This window comes from Plecotus auritus (assembly GCF_963455305.1).
Source record: "Plecotus auritus genome assembly, chromosome: 13".
In the NCBI taxonomy this organism is placed as follows: domain Eukaryota; kingdom Metazoa; phylum Chordata; class Mammalia; order Chiroptera; family Vespertilionidae; genus Plecotus; species Plecotus auritus.
In genome coordinates this window covers 12909288-12931292 of record NC_137779.1, presented here as the reverse complement: position 1 = coordinate 12931292, position 22005 = coordinate 12909288, and the positions used below count along the sequence as shown (strand labels likewise).

Genomic DNA, 22005 nt, shown 5'->3' with positions numbered 1-22005 from the left:
AGCGGCGGCCAAGTTGACCAATCCAAAGCAGACACTCGGGGGGCCGGTCACCAGAGCCAATCAAGTAGTGGAAATGGGGCGGGGCCTCTGGCGCAGCTGGGTGGGCGGAGGAAGACTCCATCCGGGCTTGAGCGGCTAAGGGCGGATCTGGGCGTGGCGGGAGGCTTTCTCTCGGCGGTTTTCGATCCCCTGAGGAACTTGTGAGGCTGAGATTTGGCTATAGGTCAAGTTCCCCAGGGCGGGAAGAGGCGTGATACATTTGAAAACGCCGGTAGGTTTGCAGGCTTTTGTTATAACCGTCAGAGCAGGGGCCTCAGATTTCCTCTCGAGACTTTCGAGCCCCTCACACTCGGTAATGACCTCAGGTCTCCTCACCAGAGGGTCCGGTGAGCTGCGGCAGCTGCGCACGCATAGACGCGGAAACATTGGAAACATTTCAATTAACGGTTCTCAAGTCCCAGCTTCTCTTTTTAGAGCATGTTCAAAACAACCAAATTCTAGCACAATGAGCGAATTCAGGTGAGCCCTTGGGGTTGAGTTGTGTGTTTTTTTAACAGAACAAATGAGTAAATTAAAGTATTCAGCTTGACTGGGTGACACTCAGTTGGTTTCCCTACACTCGTCCCTCTTCCCTCCAACTCAACCAGTATTTTAGTTAAATAAGAGACATGAAGATGCCGAGTCACTTGTCTTAAGGACATACTAGTAAGACTGTTGTGTTCCTTTGTACTAGGCTTGCTTATTTATATGTACTGTGTCAGGTTAAAACACGAAGCCACGCCACTTAGGCTGAAATGATACTTAATTTTTAGCTTGTTTTTCTTGCTTCAAGCATAGATTTCTCCAATATAGTCTTGGATTTTCCTCTTTGCAAAAATTCGAAGAAAGCCTTTCTTCACCATGTAAGAGTAGTCGCTGAGCTTCACTGGAAGAGAGTGTTAGTTCTTCTAATGATCTAGGCACAAAGAAACTCAGTAAAAACTTGCTAATGGTACAAAGCCATATTTCTCATTAGAAAGGAAGCTGGCAGGTCTATCCCAAGAGTTAATGAGTAACTACATGAAAAGAAGCTCAACATCATTAGCCATCAGGGAAAATGCAAATCAAAACCACAATGAGATACTACTCCATACCAATTAGGATGGCAAAAATAAAAAAGGTAAGTGTTGTTGTGGATGTGGAGAAACCGGAACCTTAATACACTGCTGATGGGACTGTAACATGGGGCAGCTGCTTTGGAAAACAGTCTGGCAGTTCCTCAAAATGTTAAACATGGAGTAATTATATGACCCAGCAATTCCATTCGTAGGTATAAACTCAAGAGAAATGAAAACTAATATCCACAAAAAAATCCTTGTACGTGAATGTTTATGCAGTATAATTATTGTAGCCCCAAAGTGGAAACATCCCTAATGTCCATTATTTAATGAATGGATAAATAAAATGTGGTCTAGCCATACAATGGAATGTTATTTAGCCAAAATAAGAATGAAGTACTGGCCCTGGCCCAGTAGTTAGGTTGGTTGGAGTGTTGTTTCCAACAACACTGGTCAGGGCACATACAAGAAGCAACTGTTATTGTAGACAGAGGGAGTACCCGGGAGTCTCTCCTGTTGGCCAAGAAGGTGGCAGGTGGAGGTGCTCCATAGAGTCAAACTGGACCCTCCATCCAGAGGATATTAATCCGGAGGTCTCGGGAGGATCCCAGTAGAACATTCATCAGCTTTCCAGGTGTGTCCTTTCAGGGTCGTGATCTCTACTGGTTAGTTGGCGCCAGGGCAGGGGGTCATGACTCAATGTAGCTGGTCCTAATGTAAGCCATGACGTTGCTTGTCTGGTTTTGCAGCTTTTCTGGGCCTGGAGTTGAAACACAGCTGAGGCCTAGATGTATTGGATGCGGGTCAGAACCTCATTGTCCTAGGAGCTTAATGCTTAAGGGCTTTTTCGGCCTCTTTGTTTGTTCCTCTTCTAAGGGTATCTAACCCTCATGACTAGAAACATGCCACCATGGAGGAAAGGTCAGGGGAGGGTCCGAACGAAAGGTATGACCAGTGATATGCTAGGGGAGGACAGGTTACCCTGGGGGCAAGGTCCTTGTTTTCCCAGTTTTGCTTGTTGCTAAGCAGGCCCTGGTGACCTTCTGTACTTGGCCCCATCATCCTTGTTCTGCTCATGCTTATCTAACTGCTTACCACAATTCCATATATGTGAAATGTCCAGAATAGGCAAATCCATAGAGACTAAAAGTAGAGTAGCAGTTGCCTAGGGTTGAGGGGATTGGGGGTGGGGTGGAAATGGAGTGACTATTAATGGGGACAGGGTTTCTTTGGGGAGGTGATGAAAATGTTCTAAAATTGATTGTGGTGATGATTACACAACTCTGTAAGTATGCAAAAAATATTTAATTGTATAATTTAAATGAGTGAATTGTATATGTATGATATGTGAATTATATCTTTTTTAAAATATATATTTTTATTGATTTCAGAGAGAAAGAGCGATAGAAGCATCAATGATGAGAGAGAATGATTGATTGGCTGCCTCCTGTAGGATCGCCCCCTAATGGGGAACTAGCCCGCAACCCGGGCATGTGCCCTTGACCGGAATCGAACCCAGGACCCTTTAGTCTGCAGGCCACCACTCTATCCACTGAGCCAAACCAGCTAGGGCTGAATTATATCTTAATAAAGCTGTGATAATAATCCTATATAATAAAGAGGTGATATGTAAATTGACCATCACACCCTCACAATATGGCTGCCTACAACCAGGCTGGCAGGGGGGTTAGAGAGGGATGGCCAAATGACTGAACAGCAGGCTGCGTGGGGCGACCAGGCCGGCGGGGGCAGGGGGAAGTTAGGAGTGATCAGGCCGGCACACAGAGGCAGTGAGAGGTGATCAGGCCTGCGGAGTCGGGGAGGGCAGTTAGGGGCAATCAGACAGGCAGGCAGGTGAGCAATTAGGAGCCAGTGGTCCAGGATTGTGAGAAGGATGTCGACTGCTGGTTTAGGCCCGGTCCCTCGGATCAGGCCTAAACCGGCAGTGGAACATCCCCCGAGGGGTCCCAGATTGGAGAGGGTGCAGGCTGGGCTGAGGGGATTCCCCTCCGCCCCCATGCACGAATTTCGTGCACCAGGCCTCTAGTGATAATAATAAAAATATTGCCCTAACCAGTTTGGCTCAATGGATAGAGCGTCGGCCTGCAAACTAAAGGGTGCCAGGTTCGATTCTGGTCAAGGGCATGTACCTTGGTTGCAGGCAGATCCCCAGTAGGAGGTGTGCAGGAGGCAGCTGATTGATGTTTCTCTCTCATTGATGTTTCTAACTTGCTCTCCCTCTTCCTTCCTCTCTGTAAAAAAATCAATAAAATATATTTTAAAAATAATAATAAAAATATTGAGAAACAAAATAGCTAATGAAGCTGGAGGGTGTCCAGAGTAAAACAATTAAAAGAAAAAACACCCCCCCCCCCCAAAAAAGAAAGGAAACAACCAAGAGTAAGTAGAGATTTAAGTATTGGAGACCACATTATTTTATTATTATTATTATTGTTATTAATCCTTACCCGAGTATTTTTTTTTCTTTGATTTTTAGAGAACGTGGAAGGGAGAAAGAGAGAGAGAAACATCTTTGTGAGCATCAGTTGGTTGCCGCCCACACATACCCCGGACCAGGGGATGGGGCCTACAATTCAGGTATGTGCCCTTGACCAGGAATTGAACCTGAAACCTTTGATGCTTTGGCTGACACTCAAATCATTTAGCCAGCTTGAGTCAATGCTCTAACCAACGAGCATGCCAGCCAGGGCTTGAAGATCATTTTAAAACTGCAATTCCTGTGGAAGACTTGTCTTAAGAGTAAGACTTGCCTAGAATAAAGCAAGCTCCTAATAAATGTTTGAGTGAATTATTTCTGGAAGATTGAGAAGTATATGATATTTAAAAAAATAAAGGAGCAAATAGAATGCAGGAGTTCACAATCTCTAAATGCTTGAAATTGGAACCCCCTAAAGCTTGAGAGGCATTTTTAAAAATATATATATCTTTATTGATTTCAGAGAGGAAGGGAGAGGGAAAGAGAAATAGAAACATCAATGATGAGAGAGAGTGTCATTGATTGGCTGCCTCCTGCAGGCCCCCTACTGGGGATCGAGCCTGCAACCTGGGCATGTGCCCTTTACCAGAATCAAACCCAGGACCCTTCAGTCTGCAGGTCAACGCTTTATCCACTGAGCCAAACCGGCTAGGGCTAGACTTTTTATAATAACAACCCTTTTAGTTGTACCAATTGTGGTTCAGGAAAATGGTTTGTTTTCTAACAAGTCATAGCAGTTCAATACTTTGTAATTCAGAGTCAAAAAGTATTATCAAGACAGGTGGGATAAGTTATTGCAGTTCAACTTCTTGCTTAGGATGTATTGGGGCTGTTCTCTTATTTTGTTTTTTTAATCCCTCACAAAATTTTTTTATTGAATTCACAATGTGCTTAAGTCAAATAATTTCAAAATCCCAAATTCAAGAAGCAGCCATTTTTTTTTTAGTTTTTATTTATGGATTTAGAGAGAGAGAGAAGAGAAACATCATTCATTGGTTGATTCTTGTATGTGCCCTGACCAGGGATTGAACCCCAAACTTTGGCATATCAAGATGATGCTGTAACCAACTGAACCACCCAGCCAGGGCTAAAAAAATTTTTTAAGTTACTAAATAATCTCTTTATTTCAATATCATGTGTATTCATAAGACAAGAGGGTAGAAAGCTAGCTATTTTTATTCTAGCAATGGTTTTTATTATAGGACTTACTGATAAATCATGGGAGATCTTACAAACTTTTGCAAAGTTGGTTAGCTTGCTATAATAAGCCATTTCTTATTTTGGAAAATTTCAAACATACATATATGAAGCAAATAGAATGGTGTAATGAAGTCCCATGTATCCATCACCCAGTTTTAATAATTCTCCACATTCTGTCATTCTTGTCTTAAATCCAACACCCACTCCCCACCCACCCCCCATCTGAGTTAAGTTGCATTATTAAATTAGTGCATGACTGGTTGCCTAGCTATGATTGAAATGAAAGTATCTGAGAACTGGATCTGGTTTGCTATGTTGTTTTTATCCTTGGTCACCTTCACAAATTTGACTATTTACCCAAAGTAATCCATCTTCTTGTGGCCATTGCTTAAATTTTATGACTTAAAAGAGTAAAGGGATTCTATAACTATCCTAACCTGAGTTTGTAAATGCCAAAGTTGTAGATAGGTCATAAAATCTACCCACTGGTACCTTGATCGGTGTGGCTTAGTTGGTTGGTCATCTCGTGCACAGAAAGGTCTCCAGTTCAATTCTCAGGTCAGAGCACATGCCCAGGTTTTGGGTTTCTCTCTCACCTCTCTCTCTCTCTCTCCCTCTTCCCTTCCTCCCTCCCTCCCTTCTCTCATCTCTCTCTAAAATAATTTTTTTTTTTTAAATCTACTCACTGGTAGAGTGAAAAGGCATCTCTTCACTGGAATGCTTAAGCCAGGTCTTATCTGAATCCTGGCTGTCTGATTGACATCTGCTATAGGAAAATCCATTTCAACAATACATACTGCACTTTAGAGAGTAGTTGGAGAACAGATGGTTCCACAGAATCACTTGTTTTGGACTCAGAATCTTTATGGAATTTTCCTGGTTAATTACTTTGCTTACTTGAACATATAACCCATGTTCTTTTTTTTTCCAATTTAATAAATCTTTATTGTTCAGATTATTACAATTGTTCCTCTTTTTTTCCCCCATAGCTCCCCTCAACCCGGTTCCCACCACACCCTCTGCCCTTACCTCCCCCTCACTGTAGGTGTACCACCTTTGTCCAGTCTGTTCCTGCACCTCCACACCCCTTTCCCCATGAGAATTGTCAGTCCACTTCCTTTCTATGCCCCTGATTCTATTATATTCACCAGATTATTCTGTTCATCAGATTTTTTATTCACTTGATTTTTAGATTCACTTGTTGATAGATATGTATTTGTGGTTCATAATTTTTATCTTTACCTTTTTCTTCTTTTTCCTCTTCTTAAAGAGTACCTTTCAGCATTTCATATAATACTGGTTTGGTGTTGATGAACTCCTTTAGCTTTTTCTTATCTGTGAAGCTCTTTATCTGACCTTCAATTCTGAATGATAGCTTTGCTGGGTAGAGTAATCTTGGTTGTAGGTTCTTGCTATTCATCACTTTGAATATTTCTTGCCACTCCCGTCTGGCCTGCATAGTTTCTGTTGAGAAATCAGCTGACAGTCGTATGGGTGCTCCCTTGTAGGTAACTAACTGTTTTTCTCCTGCTGCTTTTAATATTCTCTCTTTGTCTTTTGCTCTTGGCATTTTAATTATGATGTGTCTTTGTGTGGTCCTCTTTGGATTCCTTTTGTTTGGGGTTCTCTGCGCTTCCTGGACTTGTAAGTCTATTTCTTTCACCAGGTGGGGGAAGTTTTTGGTCATTATTTCTTCAAATAGGTTTTCAGTATCTTGCTCTCTCTCTTCTTCTGGCACCCCCATAATTCTGATGTTGGTACTCTTGAAGTTCTCCCAGAGGCTCCTTACACTATCTTCATATTTTTGGATTCTTTTTTCTTTTTGCTTTTCCGGTTGAGTGTTTTTTGCTTCTTTGTATTTCAAATCTTTGACTTGATTCTTGCAATCCTCTAGTCTGCTGTTAGGTCTCTGTATAATATTTTTTATTTCAGTCAGTGTATGTTTAATTTCTAGTTGGTCCTTTTTCATATCCTCGAGGGTCTTGCTAAATTTATCGGCCTTTTCTAGAAAATTCTTGAAAAACCTTATAACTGTGATTTTGAACTCTATATCCAGTCGTTTGCTTTCCTCCATTTCTTTCGTTTGTGATCTGTTTCTTTGTCTCCACATTTTGACTGCTTCCCTGAGTTGGTAGAGTAGCTTTGTGTGCTAGGTGTCCTATAGGGCCCAGTGGCTCAGCCTCCCCAGTTACCTGAGGTGAATACTCTTGGTGCACCCCTTTGTGGCCTGTGTGCACAGCCTTGTTGTAGTTAAGCGTTGATTGTTGTTGGTATCACTGGGAGGAATTGACCTCCAGGCCAATTGGCTGTGAGGATCAGCTGTGTCTGTGCCGGGAGGACTTCTGTGCTGGAGACAGCCTTATGAGACAAGACTTGCAAAATTGCAAAAGCCTCTGTGCTCAACTTGGATGGGGCAGAGTCTCAGGGCTGAGCAGACAGCCTTGGCTTCCCGTCAGCCCTTCTCTATGAGGCCCCTGGGTCTCAGTGTCCCTCGGTAATCGCTGCAAGCACCTCTGAGAGAGAGCTGCCCTTGAGTTTCATCCGCTGCCAGACAGTCCAGTTTCTCCCCCAATGAATCTGGATTCCCAGATTGTCACCCGGAACTGGAGTTCATCGCAGTCGGGAGCTTCCGCCTTCCTCCCGCTAGAGAAAGCCAGCGGCACACTCAGCCGTCAGTTCTCTCTGTGCGCACTTGCGCGCGTGCCTCCAGACCTCTGCCTTCGCGGCTCCCCAGAGTTTCCGTGTGCTCCTCTCTTTTCCCAACCGTCCAGACTCCCCCATATGAGTCTGGGACCCCAGGGTCTCACCCAGAACTGGGGTTCAGTGCATTCGGAACTGGGGTTCAGTGCAGTTGGGAGCTTCTGTCTCTCTCCTGCTAGAGAAAACTAGCCAGGCACTCAGCTGCCCGTCCTCTCCGCGCATGTGTCTCCATACCTCAGCCCTTTGCAGCTCCTCTGAGTCTCCGTGTGCCCCTCTCTTTCCTTCTAGTTGTAGAATTTCCATTCAGCCAGCTTTCCTGTGGTTCTGGATGATATCTATTCTGTCTTTTAGCTGTAGTTTTGAAATTGTTTTGTGAGGCAGCAGTTTGGGTGGTTCACCTATGGCGCCATCTTGGTTTCTCCCATAACCCATGTTCTGCTTTAAGTTTCTCCATCTGTAAAATAGACATAATGATTATTGACTAGCTTTGGTTGTACACTTGGCTGAATGGTTGAAGAACCCTGATACCAAAAGCAAAAATGGAAACAGAACTTTAAGCTGGTTTCCAGAAAGTAAAGCAAATAATGTAGGGTCCATTTTCTATCTCTCTGAAGTAAGTTGGAGCATTTTACAAGCTGCCCCCTGCCCCCCATGATCCTCCTTAGTAGGCAAAAAGGGGACAAGATTTTCCTTTTATGGCTTGGGAAACAACCACTGAAGTAAGCTCTCTTGCCTTATGAGGCAGTGATGGAAGTTAGAATAGCTGCCAAGTCTCCTATCCCTAGCCCAGTGTTTTGCTCATCTGTATTACTATTCTAATAAAGAGGCAGACTTTGCAAAACAAGTTAATTCCTATACATTAGATCTGCATTGACATATAACCTCTTTATGGACATTGTAAACAAGTACATTATGTGGAAACAATTCACCTACCACCAAAATGTGGAATTAGTACAATTTCCCACTTATATTGATATATCATTTGATATATATTACAATCTACTATGTGTCAAGCACTGAAAAGAGGGATATGGCCCCTCTCCTCATAGAGCTTAAATGGGCATTATAAAAGAAAATGTCAGAAGTAGAGTATTGGTTTCCTGAAGCTGACATATCAAAACCCCACAAGCTTGGTGGCTTAAGTGTGCAGTCCAGTGTTTTAGTGACTAATACTCCCATGTAATCACCACATAAAACAACATATAAAACATTTTCATCACCCCAGAAAATTGTCTTGTGTTACACCTCCTCCCAACAGCAAAGGCCCCACTGTATAATTGTTTATTTGTCTGGATAGACTGGAAGCTCCATGTCTACCTTCTTTAAATATTTCACAACCTAGCACATAATAGGCACTCAATAAATAGGGTGCATGAATGAATACATGGAACATGGATAGAATGGATAGAAAACTGGAGTGATGCCTGTATTTATGATCAACTGGCTATAAACCAAGTTCCCACAATTCCCTCCTCTGGTCTGATAATTTGCTAGAATGACTCACAAAGTGCAGAAAAACATTTATTTAGATTTACCGGTTTATTATAAAGGTTATAATAAAGGATTCAGATGTACAGCCAGATGAAGAGGTACACAGGGTAAGGTCTGAAAGGGTCCTGAGTGCAGGAGTATCTGTCCCCATGGAACTGGGGTATGCTACCCTTCTGGTATATGCATGTGTTCACCAGCCCAGAATCCCATCAGTCTTGTTCAAGAATTTTTTTAAATATATTTTATTGATTTTTTACAGAGAGGAAGGGAGAGGGATAGAGAGTTAGAAACATCGATGAGAGAGAAACATCAATCAGCTGCCTCCTGCACACTCCCCAATGGGTATGTGCCCGCAACCAAGGTACATGCCCTTGACAGGAATCGAACCTGGGACCCTTGAGTCCACAGGCTGATGCTCTTACCCACTGAGCCAAACCGGTTAGGGCTTGTTCAAGAATTTTTACAGAGTTTAATCTCCAGCACCTTCCTAGAGATTGGTGGATGGGGCTGAATATTCCAGCCCTCTGATCACTTGGTCTTTCTGGTGACCAGTCCCTTCTTATGTTACCCTATATCACCTCTAGCATAAACTCAGGTGGGCTGATAAGGGACTCCTTATGAACAATAAAGTACACCCCCATCACTAGGGAAATTGTAAGGGTTTTAGGGGCTCTGTGCCAGGAACCTGAGGACAAAGACCAAATATATCACACAGAAGTTCACCAATAGACATCAGTGATAAGCCTCAGTTATCACACTCAGCATTTGCTTCCGGGCTAACAAGGTATGAAAAGTAAATAAAGCCAACTTTCCCCAACTTCTTGAGAAGGGCTGGCAGGATCAAGACGGCAATAAATAAGACTAAGCCTCCCAAAGGTCACAATAAACACATTTATTAAATCTCTAATTGCATGTGGTGCTATGCCATGCTAAATGATTCACAGAGAGAATTAGCTAAACCTTGCCTCTTCTGACAGTTTATAATCCAAGACAGACAGGCTGACGCTCAGTCACATTTACAGACAAATTGGACAGACACAATGGAATACAAAATTAAGTCAACTCATAAATGAACAAGGTAAATAGAAATATTCAAATGGCTAAGATATTTCAAATATTCAAAAGGAGAGTTGTCTTGAAAAATTCCAATTGCAAGCTATGCAAGATAAAAACAACAACAACAATACTTTTCTCTCTTCTATACCACTACTTTTACTTACAACCGTATAAAAATATGTATGTGCCTCATAATTGTTCCCTAAAATGTCAATGTTTTGTCCATCCTCACTGTAAAAACCTTATACCTTCTAGGGCAGGGCTGGGCAAACTTTTTGACTCAAGGGCCACAATGGGTTCTTAAACTGGACCGGAGGGCCGGAACAAAACCATGGATGGAGTGTTTGTGTGAACTAATATAAATTCAAAGTAAAGGAGCGGAGGGGAGAGCAAGAGAACCGGATAGAACAGCCGGATCCGGCCCGCGGGCCGTAGTTTGCCCAAGGCTGTTCTAGGGTCATGATGCTTGTAGTAATTTTATATAGATCATGATTTCAAATGATATTCCCAAACACACATCTGATTGTCTTTGCTAAAATAAATAGCTTTTTCTTTTGAGCACTGTTGGAAAGATTTTGAGCTCTTTTGACATTACCTGGAACATTTTCTGTTTCAACTAGCTCAATTTTATTTGATTTTTACCTTTTCTAATTCAAGATAACTTTTGATTTAGAATGGCCTCTTTTATTTGAATAGTTAATTATTTAATCATTGACACTTCAAAAAATACTTTCTTGTCCAAAGGGAAGAAGGATAAATTTAAGAGGAGAATGTTATATTATTTGAGATATAGCATCTTGTTCAATGAGCCAAGATTGAAGAAATATAAGCATGACCAATGCACAAAATAGTCATGCTTGATTTTAAATTAAAATCTAGTGTATTTCTCATTAATTAAGATTAAAATCTTGGTTGTTTTGGCTTTTACATTATTTCTTCCTGAATCAGGATCCTTTAGGTACAAGTAACTGGTCCAAATAGGCTTGAGCCAAAAAATAACAAAAGAGGCTAGAAGAGACTAAACTTGACCAAACAGGCCAATCTAGCAAGACTCCTTTAAGTCAAGCTTAATCTAGTGCACTCACACTGGGACTGGGGCACAATTTATTTCTCCCCATTTCTCAGCTACACATTCTCCATATGAGCTCCATTTTCAAGCCAGTTTTCCCACTAAAGTCTCCAGATAGCAGCCTCCTACTCTGAGACCACATACTTTCTCAGGCCTCTTCAGTGGGAAACAGTTCAAGCAAATATCCAGAAACAATCTGATTGATCTAACTTGAGTCATGTGCCTATTACTGTGGCTGAGGAATAGGAGTGTCCAGTAGCTGAAAGTGGTGCCAACCCGACTCTACCATATGCCTGGGAATTTCCCACTATTTAAAGATGGTTAAATAAATTCTTCCCTGAAAGGTTCCTGAGGTTTGTTTTTTTTTTTTCAACCACAGCAGGTCCTTGCAATGATGGTGTTTCCTTCAAATCCTTTTGTTATAATGTTGATGAAATGCCATAGAAACTTAACTCTTGTTTATGTCAATTAGCCTATGGTAAAATTGGTTTTTGTTATATATCCTTCTCTGAATTTCTAAGAACCTGTCCATGATATTAAGTAGGTATATTGTAGTGATACCCAAAGAACAGAGCTCTTGAAATTTGCTCTCTGGGTCTGATCTTAAAGTCTCAAATCTGAAAGCCAAAACACCAAAATTTAGATCGAAAAACAACCACAGTTCAAGCCATTCTTCAGAGAGACATTAGAAATCTTCTTGTTCAAATTCCTGCAAGAGCATAAATCCATACTAGTATTTTTTGATATAAAATAAAATCACAACACTTTGCATCAATTGAGAAAATGCCTCCCTGAATTAGTGAAAAGTCTGAATTATAATTTTGAAAGAGGCATGATTTTAGCACATTCAAGTATGTGCAATAACTCTGAATAGGCCAAACAAGATTTAGGGAAATTGAAATTCTTGAAAATTTGATTTTATGAATAGATAAATATGATTTTCCCTGCATTCAGTAACAAGTTTATGTTTGTATAGTGCCTTATCATTTTCAAAACACTTTACCTTTATGATTTATTTTGGTCCTCTGTCTCAGAAGTGAAGGAGGCAGCTATTACATTTTTCGTTTTATTTTTAATATATATATTTTTATTGATTTCAGAGAGTAAGGGAAGGGAGAGAGAGAGAGAGAGAGAAACATCAATGCTGAGAGAGTATCACTGATCAGCTGCCTCCTGCACGCCCCACATTGGGGATCAAACCCACAACCTGGGCATGTGCCCTGACCAGGAATCAACCACTGAGGCATGCCGGCTGGGCTATTTTCCATTTTAGAGGTAATAAGAAGCTAGTGACTGACTTGGAATAGGTAAAAAGGTCACTCAGCTTATCAGTTTTTTGAAATGCAATAATAATAACAGCTAACACTTATTATGGTTTATGAAGTCCCAGGCACTTTATCTCTATGTTCTTATTTAATGCTTAAAATAATCACTAAGGTTTATACTATTTTTATCCCATTTTATAGACAAGAAAACTGAGGCACAGAGGATTAAGTAACTTGCCCAAAGTCCCATGACAGTAAGTGGTGGAGCCATTTTCAAACACAGGCAATCTGATTACAGGGCCCACACCTCTGACTATGATCTTAAAAATAGTAGACCCACTACAGATACTTCAGAAGGACAGAGACAATGTATTTCAGATAGGTTAGCAGGTGCCTCCTATGGCTTGGTGTTCCTGGTTCATTTACTTAGAATTGCTTCCTATGCAGTGAGAGAAGATTCCTCAGATCTGACTGTCCAAATAAATGCAGTTTTTATAGACTTCTGCTTAGTGGTATTTAACTGGATTACATTTGTACATAGGATTCTGTATTTACTGATAGCTCATTTGTACTAATGTGACAATTCTGTCTCCTAATCTTTCTTTTAGAGGTATAGATCTTGATCTCTAGTTTCTTGCCATCCAGTTTTCATCTTGATATGGAATATCCAGAACAGGTAAAATCCATAGAAAGTGAAATTGCTATGCCATATGGTAAATCTATGTTTAGCTTTTAAAGGAACTACCAAATACTTTCATTGCCATCAGCAATGTGTGAGTGTTTCAGTCTCTCAACATCCTTACAAACGTGTTATTGTCCATCTTTTTTATTATAGCCATCCTAGTAGTATGGAGTCTTATTGTGATTGTCCCTATTTATGACTTCTCTGTGCCTGAACTAGACTGTGACTTCAGTGACAGCCTGAGCTGAATTTGTCTCTTTTACCACTATTTTACCAGTCAATGTCCAGCTAAGTTCCCAGCACATACTAGATGATAACAAAACTATTTGGTGAATAAAAGAATCGACAGCCACTGTTATTTTTGTGTATTCCTCCTGCACAGTTCCTATGGCATACATAAATTTTGCCAAGGCTGGTCAGAAACATCTTTAAACATAAAGAAGTTGATAAAAGGAATGAATTTCAGTGTTAAAGTCTCCAAATCTGTTTTTTATTTAATAAATTCCTCCTACAGTGATTTAATGTTTGTTTTAGAAGAATTCTAAAATTTCTTTTGCTGATTTCAGATTTATCAATGATGCTCTTGCCATGAGATACTGATTAGGTTGAACAACAGCTTTCTTGAATGTCTGTCCAAGGACTATACCCCAGTAGGTGTGGAGGGTAGGTAGGCAGCCCAGAAACTGATTTAAAAAAATGTATCTATCTGTCTTAAACGCACTTTCTGAACAAATGAATCTCATCTTTTCTCTGGGATAATGGCTGAAACCATTTTCTCTTCTTAAAGATGTCCATTCTTTTAGTCATTAATTGACACAAATTAAGATCCCAAAGAAGATATTTCCTTCCTGTCTCTCCTACACACACAATGAATAAAATACCTGTTCAAAGAACTTCAAATGAACAGAATTCTTGAGAGGTGCTCTGGCAACTTAATTGCTTTTGTGGTGCCAGGCCATTAAGAGCCTGAACATAAAGAACGAAAGAGTCATGACTAATGCTCAGAAGTTCCAGAAGCTTATGGGAAAGATGCCCTCCGATGCTTTGGCTGGGAAGCATGAAATCACTTTGAATTTCTTACAAATGTGCCTTGACAAGGACTGATTAATCAATCCTTCAACCTTTAGATCAAGGGTATTTTATTTCCTCAACTCTATTGGAAATAGATATGTTTTTTTATTTTTAAAATATATATATATTTTATTGATTTTTTTAAAATATATTTTATTGATTTTTTACAGAGAGGAAGGGAGAGGGATAGAGAGAAACATTGATGAGAGGGAAACATCGATCAGCCGCCTCCTGCACACCCCTACTGGGGATGTGCCCGCAACCAAGGTACATGCCCTTGACCGGAATCGAACCTGGGACCCTTCAATCCGCAGGCTGACGCTCTACTCACTGAGCCAAACCAGTTAGGGATTTATTGATTTTTTTTACAGGGAGGAAGAGAGAGTTAGAAACACCGATGAGAGAGAAACATCAATCAGCTGCCTCCTGCACACCCCCTACTGGGGATGTGCCCTCAGCCAAGGTACATGCCCTTGACCGGAATCGAACCTGGGACCCTTGAGTCTGCAGGCCAAGGCTCTATCCACTGAGCCAAACTGGTTAGGGCAGAAATAGACATTTTTTGTTGTTGTTGTTGTTTGATTGTTTTTTTTTTAAATATATTTTATTGATTTGTTACAGAGAGGAAGGAAGAGGGATAGAGAGTTAGAAACATCGATGGGAGAGAAACATCGATCAGCTGCCTCTTGCACACCTCCCACTGGGGACGTGCCTGCAACCAAGGTACATGCCCTTGACCGGAATCGAACCTGGGACCCTTCAGTCCGCAGGCCGACACTCTATCCACTGAGCAAAACCGGTCAGGGCTAGACATGTTTTTAAAGACTAAGTAAGAAATGCTGTGGATATGTTTCCAATTCGTACTGATTAATCTCTGAGACTCCAAAGTTGAGTTCTGACTTTAATTTCTAATATTAGGAAGTTTTATTCATAGCTGGTCCCAATATGAAGTGAGGGAGATAATTTAAAAGGAATGAAGATCCTGAATTTGAAATGATTAAATTTAGTTTATGCTATGGAATAAGTTGTGAAGCCCTGACTCCCAAAGTGATAGTGTTGGCAAATAAGCCTTTGGGAGGTAATTAGTTTTGATGAGGTCATGAGGGTGAGGCCCTCATGATGGGATAAATGTCCTTATAAAGAAGAGACACCAGAGAGCTCTCCGTCTCTCTTTCTGCCATATGAGAACATGGTGAGAAAGTGGCCTTCTGCAAGCCAAGAAGAGAGCTCTCACCAGAGACTAAATTGGCTTGCACCTTGATCTTGGACTTCCCAGCCTCCAGAGCTGTGAGAAATTAATCCCTGTTGTTTGAGCCACCCCATCCATGGTATTTTGTTATGTCAGCCTGAGCAACCTAAGACAGCTCATGTATCTACTTTATATAATTGTTTGGTGAACCTGAAAACATACAAAAATCAGTCATGGACCCAATCTTCCCTTTGCCTAAATAAACTGACGTTTAAGCATGGACTGTGTTTGCCATAGCTGGTTTGGCTTAGTGGATAGAGCGTCAGCCTGCAGACTGAAGGGTCAAGGGCACATACCTGGGTTGCAGGCTCAATCCCTAGTGGGAGCATGCAGGAGATTGATCAATGATTCTCTCTGATCATTGATGTTTCTATCTCTCTCTCCCTCTCCCTTCCTCTCTGAAATCAATAATATATATATATATATATTTTAAAAAAGAATGGACTATGTTTAAGAAGGGGATGAGAAGGGTCTGCCTTTACGAGATTACACTTTTGGCCCCAATTCTTTATCTTCCCATGTATCCCACACTTGTTGCCATGTGACTTTGCATCTTCTCTTGCTAAAGAGGAATCTATTTCCTGACACTTGGATCTGGGCTGGCCTTATGCTTTAGCTAATTGAATGTGGCCAGAGTACTGATGTATGCCATCACTGAGCTTAGGACTCTAAGACACACTGATTTCTACTTTTTCTCTTGCACCTATGCCTCCTCCACAAGAATATTCCCCGGGGTTGCCTGCTGGAGGAGGAGAGACACATAGAGACATTCTAGTTGTCCCCAGTCACATCCATTTTAGATCATCCAATCAGCCAGCCCTAAAATCTGTGCTTGAACTCTAATAAGATTTTTAGAGCTTTCTACCCTACCATCCCAGATGTGTGAGCAAATATGCTTCTTGTTATACCTTTGAGGTTTCGAAGTTGTTACGCAGCTTTATCGCTGCAGTAGAGAACTATGTGCCATCATTATTTGGCACCAGATGTTCATCAAACATCACAGGTCCAGAAACTCTTGCAAACTGAAATGTATGCAAGTTTTACAAACTAAGGAAATAACATCCCCAAAGAAGGGAAAGCAATGAGCAAATATAGTTTCTGCTCCTATTATTGAAAGCAGCCACTTCTACTAGAAACTGCCATTAAGTCAGGTATTGAGAATGAGTCAGGGTATCTCTGCAAATAAATGAAAATGGTGAGCATAAAATGCCCTCTTACACTTGTGAAAATTATGTAATGTATATTATCTTTCGCTTACCATAAGTAAGAGATATTTGAAGTGTGTTCAAGCAAACAAATTATGAGAGTTGACAATAGAAAGGTAAACTTGGCCCCAATGAATTAATTTGTTCATTGACCCTTCCATCTGCAGATGGTGACATCTACTTTGGATGAAATAGGAGGTTGAGAGACAGCAAGGAGAGTTTCTTTCCTCGGGGAGGGAGGTCAATGCAGTTTGTGAGCTTTGAGAAGCTGGAATGTTATCTTGGATCTGGAAATACTTAATGATGCTTGTCAGGCTAGAGATCAAGTTACCCTGGGAGCTCAGTTAATTACCCAGAACTTTCTGTATTGATTGAGCCCTGAGACTCTGCATGACTTTCTCAAAGCCAGGGCTCTTTTATTCCATGAGATATTTTCTCCCCTCTTAGCTGGATTTTCTTGGATTACTGAAAGAAAGTTTGTACATGCACACAGGAGAGCTGCCTCACACATTTTATTTTCCTTGTTTAGAACAATCAGAGCAATTATCTATTTCCTTTAACATGCTGTCTTAGAATAGCACAACTACAGTTAGGTTTTGTCATTTTCAGAACTTTTGAATCTGATTAGCAGGTGAAGCATTCATTCTGTGACACTGCTGGTTTTCCCATCTGTCATGGGAGCTGCAGATCATGCGCTAGCACTTAGTTGCTGGTGAGCTACTGTCTAATGAGCAATGGAGAAAACAAATCTACTTGGGGCTCACAGTGTTCAGAAATACATAAAATCATGAATATAATCATCCATTACTCAAAATAACTTAAACACCTTTGATGAGTATTCAGTTCTTTCATAATCATGACATTGCTAATTATGATTCCTGATTAAATAGCAAGCTGGGTTCCTGATCTTCATTAAAAGGTAGAGGCCATCTTCATTCATTGCTGATGGGAATGTGAAATGGCATAGCCATTGTGGAAGTGAGTCTGGCAGTTCCTCAAAAAGTTAAGCATAGAGTTAGCATATGACCCAGAAACTCCATTCATAGAACATATCCAAAAGAATTGAAAACATGTCTACAAAAAAATGTGTACATGAATGCTCACAGCAGCATGATTCAAAGTAGCCAAAAGGTAGAAACAACCCATTGAGAGATGAATGGATAAGCAAAACGTAGTTTATCCATACAATGGAATATTATTCAGCTATGAAAAGAAATGAAGCACTGACAATGCTGCCATGTGGATGGACCTCAGAAACATGATGCCAAACGAAAGAAGCCAACACAAAAGGCCACATATTGTATGACCCCATTTACATGAAGTGTCCAGAATATGCAAATCTATAGAGACAGAAGATTCTAGCTACCAGGGTTGCGGGGAGGGATAATGGGAAGTGACTGCTAATTGGTATGGGGCTCTGGGGGGGGGGTCATTAAAATACTCTGGAATTAGATAGTGGTGATCCTTGTGGGCTTCCTTTCCCAGATTCGAAGTCAACTGGCTGGGTTGTACTAATAGGGGACTCTGGAGGGAAATTAGAGGGTTGGTGAAAGGGAGAAGCCATGGTATTTCTTGCTCTTTACTGGGGATGGAAGGGGTCAGTCACTGAATAATACATAAGATGAGATAAAGGTTCATATAGGAACAAAGCAAAGAGCCTGAAGGTCTTTCTGGGGACTAAATTGTTCTGGCAGGATGAATTGCTTTCAATATTTTCAATTATATATTAATAAAGATGACTTTGGTAGCAAGAGGCAAAATCTTCCTCAGTCAAGCTAAAGCAAAAAACAAAACAAAAAAACCCAAAACCAAACCAATAAACATTTGCTAATTTTTGTTTTTGGGATTATATGCTAGGAAAGCTGATACAGTTGAAGAAAGTACTGCAAGAACTATAGTCTCAAGGTAGAAACAAAACTCAATGACCACAGCTATCTATTTCTCTCTCTCTTCCCACCCCCACCTCAATTCTGATTAGTTCTGTTTCTTTTTGAAAATTGGTCTTGTTCTCTCTTCCTAGAGGTAGTCTTTTTCTAACAGTAGGGAATATGACATTGATAGCCTTGCCTAGTTACCCCAAGACAAAGAGGGCTCTTCTTTCACTAAAGTCCACACAGCAATCCCAGAGAAGGATCTGATTGGTTCTGCTAGGCCCATATGCCTATAGTTAGAGGGACATGTTCTGTAACTTTGTTTAAATTAAAGGCAACTCATTTGTGGGGAGAACAGTGGAGCATGTTGGACAGACAAAATAAACTGAACTCCACTGCAAGTTATACATCTCTGCTGCTTTTATTGTCTTGGAGGGCTGCTTTGAAATGTAAAAGATGAAGGAGATCCAGCATTAAGTTTTCATCATTGAAAGTAAAGGAGGCCCTAGCCACTGGATAGAATGCAGGCCGGCTGACTGAAAGGTCCTGGGATTTCTACCCTACCATCCCAGATGTGTGAGCAAGTATGCTTCTTGTTATACTTGTTTCTATCTCTCTCTTCAAGGGCACGTACCTCAGTTGCAGGCTAGATCCTCGTGCCAGAGTCAACCAATCTATGTGTCTCTCTCACATCGATGTTTCTCTCTGTCTCTCCCCCTCCACTCTCAAAAATCAATGGACAAATATTCTCAGGTGAAGATTAACAAAAAAAGTAAAGGAGGCCAACCATATGTCTATAACAGCAGGTCCTTTTCGGTCTCTTGGAGACAAACTGATTCATCAAAGGGATTTTTGATTTGTGTCTTATGCCACTTTTTTTCTTTCTGAGATCAAATTTCTAGTTTATTATTCACTGATGTATCTCCAGGACTTAGCACAATGTCTGGCACATTGGAGAGGTATAGATGAATGGAAATGGAGCTGTGACAAACTGTATTGAAAATATTGTATAGGCCGCAGTGATCGGCAAACTCATTAGTCAACAGAGCCAAATAGCAACAGTACAACGACTGAAATTTTTTTTGAGAGCCAAATTTTTTAAACTTAAACTTCTTCTAACGCCACTTCTTCAAAATAGACTCGCCCAGGCTGTGGTATTTTGTGGAAGAGCCACACTCAAGGGGCCAAAGAGCCACATGTGGCTCGCGAGCCGCAGTTTGCCGACCACTGGACTATTGGGAATTCATTGTGGAGGGCTATGAGTTACAGACTATGGATTTTGTAGTATATTAGGAAGGAAACAGACTCGCCATACGGAGATATTAGCTACTATTTCAGATAAGGATACAAGGCCACTTATAATCTGACCTGGCTGTCTCCGGATGGCATTTGTGAATACTGAGGAAAAAAAATATTTATTCACGCTTTAAAAGAGGTAAATGAAAATCCCAAACTTTTAGTTTAAATATTAACATAACGAATCAAACACAAATTTTAAAGGTGCAAGTTCAATTACGTTGCTTTTTAACACAATCTTTTTAAAATTCAATTTTAATTGTTTTCAAATGAAATGAACAAATGGCAGCCCCTATGAGGTTCAGCCCCTGCTCTCAAATGTGAACCCACTTTAATTCGGTCCTAGTCAAAGTCGCCCGGGAACCTGCTCTCCTTCCGCAAGAGTTTCTGTAGGGACTTAGTTTGTAGGTGCAACGCCTTTGTCCCCACCCTCCACGGCACTCTGGGGCATTCTGATTGGCTGTGGTTCTAATATGGCTTCTCTGATTGGCCGACGGCGTGCCGCGAGCGCGAAGTAGCCCGTTTCCTGGGACACGGCCCGGGCTGGTTGAGGCGCAGGGTGGGCTGTGGTGTGTCTCGGCCGGAACTCGGGTGTGTGTTGGCAGGAGGTCGGGACACCATGGCCAGTGTCCACGAGAGCCTTTACTTCAACCCCATGATGACCAATGGCGTGGTGCATGCCAACGTGTTCGGCATCAAGGACTGGGTGACGCCGTATAAGATCGCGGTGCTGGTGCTGCTGAACGAGATGGGCCGCACGGGCGAGGCTGCCGTCAGCCTCATGGAGCGGCGGAGGCTCAACCAGCTGCTTCTGCCTCTGCTGCAGGTGAGGGGCCCCGCTGGCTCCCGTTCTTTCAGCAAACTTCACTTGAGCACCTGCTCCGTGCCTGACATTTACTTGGGTCTGGGGGTACGGGGTCCATCAGCTAACTCTTGGCCTTGGAGGACCGCAAAAAAGAAAAAGGAAAGATAATGCCACCAGCTAACACATGAGTGTTTACTATGGGCAGGTGCTTGACATGCATGTTTTTGTGGGTTCATATCTGGCTCCAGCATTTGTTAGCTGAACGACTGGGGGAAGAGTTACCTTTTCAGGTCTTCTGTTTTCTGTAGAATGGGGCTGAGTGTGTGTGTGTGACACATGAATCATATGGGTTCTGTATCCGACCTAGAGGACATTAATAAGTAGTAATAATGACATAAAACTAACAGTGAATATCGATTGTGTGCTAAGCATTTTACACATTTTATAGCACTTATTAGTTGTGGGACTTGAGCAAGTTCTCCAGCCTATTTGGGTCCTGGTTTCTGCAAAATGGGAACAATAATAGAAACTATGTCATGGGATGGCTGTATTAAATGAGAAGATCCAGGGGAAACACGTCACAGTGTGTGGCACACAATAATTACTCAATATTGGCTATTTTAATGTGTTCTCCTAGGGCACGTACCTTCCCATCTACCAGTTGTATTTTTTCCATTTATTTATGATTATATGACTGCTGCCTCTCCCCTACTAGACTATAACCTCTGTAAGGACAGTGCTTTGTCCTATTTTTCTTCATTTTGTGCCCTGGAAGCCTGGTACAGCACCTAAATAAATATGTAGAATAAGTGAAATGTGGTATGCCCTTTTGTTTAGTTTTAAATCTCAATTATATTGTAGTCTTTTTAAAAAAAGTTATAGATCAATTTTAGAGAAAAAGAGAAACATAGATTTGTTCCACTTATATGTGCTTTTATTATATGTGCCCTGACTAGCGATTGAACCTGCAATCTTGGCATATCGGAGGATGATGCTCTAACCTACTGAGCTACCTGGTCAGGGCCAAGATTGTAGTCTTCTTGATAGCAGAGGTCACATACTCTCTCTACTGGTACCTTATATGGACTTGGACACATAGTATGTCTGCCTATCTTACAAGGTTTTGGGAAGGATAAAATAAGATATGTTTTGAAAAAATAGGACACCTTTATTTGTATAATGTTTGCCAGTTCACAGAGCACTTTGCATTATCTTACTTAATCTTTGCCACAAACAAAGGAGATAATTATTATTATCTCCATTTTACTAGGGCTCAGGAGACTACAAGTTTACATGATTACAAAACTAAGAAGGAAGGAAAGATGCATCCTTGGACTACAGATTCTATGTATTTCCCCCCCATTTTAAACCATTCCACTGACTAAATGAGAATGATATGCAATTTTCGAGTATTACTTTATTGTTTTAGATAGTTTTTTCCCCCCTTTCTG

The 22005-nt window shown here is 41.1% G+C and overlaps 1 protein-coding gene across 2 annotated transcripts in view; it reads left to right on the top strand.

Annotated features, from left to right (window-relative positions):
- Window positions 1-20262: 20262 nt before the first annotated feature.
- The window catches only part of ANAPC5 (anaphase promoting complex subunit 5), a 32344-nt gene continuing 30601 nt past the window's right edge, over window positions 20263-22005 (top strand). The window contains exon 1 of one of the 2 annotated variants that reach the window (XM_080650632.1): window positions 20263-20575. In XM_080650632.1, coding sequence (XP_080506758.1) covers window positions 20369-20575 — 207 coding nt within the window. In that variant the 5' untranslated portion in view covers window positions 20263-20368. The remainder of the gene's footprint in view (window positions 20576-22005) is intronic. The other variant, XM_080650633.1, reaches the window with a different exon arrangement.